The 4,425-nt window shown below is 50.7% G+C and overlaps 1 protein-coding gene across 1 annotated transcript in view; it reads right to left on the minus strand.

The window, feature by feature from the left end:
- Window positions 1-2,265: 2,265 nt before the first annotated feature.
- Window positions 2,266-4,425, minus strand: part of CATSPERD (cation channel sperm associated auxiliary subunit delta) — a 56,178-nt gene continuing 54,018 nt past the window's right edge. The window contains exon 22 of the mRNA XM_015564301.1: window positions 2,266-2,503. Coding sequence (XP_015419787.1) covers window positions 2,266-2,503 — 238 coding nt within the window. The remainder of the gene's footprint in view (window positions 2,504-4,425) is intronic.

Below are 4,425 nucleotides of genomic sequence, written 5' to 3' on the forward strand. Positions count from 1 at the left end.
GGGGATGAAAATCAAGTGTCCCCAATGAAGGGAAGGCCCTGGCAAAGGAGGTAGTGGATGATGAGCTTGTAAGAGGATGCGTTTGTTTTTCTGAAGATAAATGCAGACCAGGGACAGGAAGCCAGTGTCACCTGACAACCCAACACGTCCCCTCCAGAGAGGCTGCAGGGTTAGGTGGGAGGGGGGGGGGGACATCCTGCTCCGCCCAGAGGGCAGAGTAAGTGGTTATTCACTATAGTTGGCAGTGGAGGGGTCGATGACTGGACTGAGGCTGCACTGGGCCGTTGGAGATGACCACAGATATATTTTTTAACCTAAGAGTAAACAGGAAAAGTCGTGGGACCACCCAAGTTTCCATTGACAATGAGATGGCTGCCTCATGCCACCTGGGTTTATGATGAAGTGGTGACCTCCCACTGATGGATAGATGGATGGAAAGAGTATACATGTACATGGTATGTGTAAAGGGTGGGGCAAAATTAGGTTTACAGATGTGAATTTGCAAAACAGTGTATTGTATTTTTATTATACTTGGGGCCCAGTGCACGAATTTGTGCACCTTGAAAGGAACTGGGGGGTGCAAGGCTGCAGTGGACACAGGGGCGGGTCTTGGCCCATCCTCCATGCCCCTGCCCAGCCCCTCCTGCCGCGGCCGCCAGTCCCCTGTCTCCTGGCAGCCCTGCCACCACCACTGCTCCCATGCAGAGCGATTGGGGCGAGCACCGGCAGCAGGTGTGAGTGGGGCTGTCGCTGGCAGCGGGTGCGAGAGGCGGCTGCTGCCTGGGATCGCCCCTCAGGAGCAGGGGGAGGTGGAGAAGCCCTCAGGGACAATTGGGGCCGGTGCCGGCCGCGGGTGCGAGTGTCTGGTGGGACTGTGGCATGCGGGAGCAAAGAATTTTCAGTAACCACCAGAAGCTCACCCTGATGACAGCGACCGATGCCCCACCTTGGTCTGGCGCCCCTGCTCACCTGCTCCACTATCCCACCATGGCCAATGCCCACCATGTTCCACGCTCTGCTGCCTGCTGCTGACGCCCACCATGTTCTGTGCACGCCTGGTGGTCGGTGTATGGCATAGTGACCGGTTGTTCAGTTGTTCCACCATTCAGTTAGGGTTTTATATAGAGAGAGATTATTTTCCATACAACTATAAACATACTTTTGCCCCACCCTCTTTATGTACACAGTATCTACACACATGCATATATGTATACATATGCACACACGTTGCACGCACACATACACGTTTCACACATCATATATATGTACACATATGTATACATGTATACAGTACATATCTGCACATACAAGTGGGTGTACTGTGTGCATACATGCACATACATATGCATATGTATTGCCTGTATGTATGCACATGTATATGCACGCACATGCAACCCATACACCTGCATATATGTATATATATGCATGAATATATGCACACATGCATGTAGAATATTATCTATACACGCATGTATTGGAATGTGTATACATGTGTGCACATGCATGTATTTACATTACTTATAGTATATACCCATGCTTATGTATATATACAGCCATAATAAAGTATGTATGTGCAAACATGTATGCTTACCTCTACAACTTATATACTTGTGTGTGCATACTATATATGTATACATAAGTGTATACACATTACACAGACATGCACATGCATATGTATACATACTATATGCACGAGTACCTATTATGTCTACCTATGTATGCATGTACACACATATCCCTATATATCATGCACATACACATGTATATGTATAGACATGTATGTATACATATGTGCACATCACCTACATGCATATGTATAAATAACATATATAATAAAATATGTGCTTTTAAAATTTTATTCGTGTTTATATAAAACATGCCTTTATATGTTTGTTTGTACATGTGTTAGGGTTTATAAACAAACACGGAATTTCATCCCTCAGTCTTCCATGGACTCCACTGCCTTTTCCTGCGTCTTAACCTTCTCTAACAGCACATGTCACTGTCTCACCCTCTGCTGAGGCGCCTGTCACTCCATGTGTGCCTGCTGGTCTGCGTCACCCGCTCCTCTTGATCAGTGGACCGCCCCTCCCTGACTGTTACAGCCGACGGAGGTGCTGCCATTGAGAGGAACCCCGACGCCAGCATAGTGAGGAAGGCAGAGCAGTGCAAGTAGGTGTCAGGAAACCACCACCCATGACTGATGCTCAGGCCATCTGCTTGTTTTGCATGAAATTTATTACAACTCTGAACCTCCAGTGCACCTCAGCGCCTAAACTGGAAACACGCACAAGACTTTCTGCACCTGTTGCACAGACTGTCCCAGTACCCTTTGAAACTGTGGCCCTGCTCCATGGGCAGCCATTTGGGGATCACGTAGGCCAGCCACACAGACAGCAGGATGGTTATCATGATCAGGGTAATGGTGGTCTCAGGGCTGAAGATGTTCAGTGGGAAGGCCCCGTACACGTAGATGCTGAAGGTGGTCGTCAGGTGACAGTAGCTGCAAGGAGTGGGTGGGGAGAGACCATGGGGCACTGCCTTTAACCAGAAAACATTAACAGCAAGATGAGGGCCCTGGACCGCTACCAGGACAGCAGGTCCCATATATATCCACTCAACTCTATCCATCCTGAGTCTGCCTTCCTCTTGTGTATTTTGGCAGCAGTCATGCCCCCCCCCACCCCCCCGGACCCCTGGAGTCCCCTGCTCTATACCCAGGTTCCATCACAGCGTGCAAGTGGAGAGGGGCAGGACGACAGCCACAGACATCCATGAGGCTGGCGGCCAGCAGGATGGGCAGGAAGGGCGCCCCAAGAGGGGGGCCAGGGGATGGGAGAACTTGCTGAGGCCGCTACTGGAGGCAGTTGAAGGAGGAGGAGGTGACACATCTCACAGGTCGCCCCCTCTCCTCTGGATGTCCCCACCCCTGTGCCTTTTGCCCAGTGCCACCTCAGAGCCAGTCCCTCTGGTCCAGGATGTGGGGCCTCTAGGGAAGTCAGGGTCTCCACATGCTTTGGGAGGTGGAGTTTGTACCTGTGTTAAAGGGATAGATGATGGAGGGAGAGAATGGGCCCCATGATTCCCTTCTCAGTGGGAGGCACTGATGATGCAGATAAGCATTAGGAGGCTCTCAGTCCTCATGGGTGGTAAGTATTCAGCAGCCAGCTCTGGGGTGGGAGGGTTCTGTTGATACTGTGCACCGATTCCCCTGGTGTAAATACTCCCACCATGGCCAATTTCAAGTCAACTGGCTTGCAGAATCCCTGAACATTTCTGAGTTGGCTCCTTCACATCCCCAGACATGGCCTGAGAGGGTGACTGTGGCCCCCGCGGGGAGAATGGGTCTCCCATACGTGTGATGTGCCCGGCCGTTCCCAGAGGCCCCGGGCACACGGTGGTTCCCCCAACCCCGCCCTACTCACCTGTAGTACGGATCCACGATATAAATGATAAAGATATAGATGCCATTCCTTTGGTCGAAAATGATCTTGTTATCTGTTGGGCCTCCCAAGACCTGATATGGGACGTTAGGCCATTGCAAGGGACTGTCATTGTTGGGGTTGTGGCAGCTCACATAGTTCTGGGGAGGAGAACAGGGGTATGGGAGCTGGGGAAAGCCATGCTAGCACCACAGTCAGCCCCACTTGCTCACCAGCCACCCAGGGTTCAGGCCAGAGCCCCGTGCTCCCTGGGTGGGCCCCATGCTCCCAGTCCCTGTGGAGGTGGCTGTGGACGCTGCTCAACTTCACCCCTCCCTCTGCGTTCCCGGCATTTGTGCAACATGGTGAATGTACAAGACAAATGAGTGTGTGCTCTAAAACCTCATTGTGTTCTGTGAACTTCATATCGTTAAAAAAAACCCACACAAGTAAAACCAATGTCACCAACAAAACAGATGACCAAATTCACATGACTGAAGGGGGTGTAAAAAAGGAGCCACGCCCTGGCTGGGTGACTAAGTTGGTTGGAGCATCGTCCCATGCACCAAACGGTTGAGGGTTCGATTCCTAATCAGGCTAGCATACCTAGGTTGCGGGTTTGATCCCCCGTCGGGGCATGTAGGGGAGGCAACCAATGGATGTTTCTCACATCAATGTTTCTCTCTCTCTCCCTCTCTCTCTAAAAAATCATTGAAACAAAACCCCATGTCCTCCAGTGAGGATTTAAAAAAGGAGCCAAGAATCCGCAGGCAGGACTGGGCCCAGGTGTGGGAGCGTCACCTATTGGTAGCGTTGCTGCATTGCGCTGTGTCTGTGCCTTTGGAATTGAGGGACTCAGTCGATGGAAATTATTCATGTGCATCCCAAAAGGACTAATGCGATTTCTTCCCTTTACTGACACTGTGTCCTTATGTGTCAGTTGTGTACAAACCAATGTGCCTGATAGAAATGCTCACTGAGCAGAACAGATGGCAAATGTAAT

Source organism: Myotis davidii, unplaced genomic scaffold (assembly GCF_000327345.1).
Source record: "Myotis davidii unplaced genomic scaffold, ASM32734v1 scaffold341, whole genome shotgun sequence".
Classification (NCBI taxonomy): Eukaryota; Metazoa; Chordata; class Mammalia; order Chiroptera; family Vespertilionidae; genus Myotis; species Myotis davidii.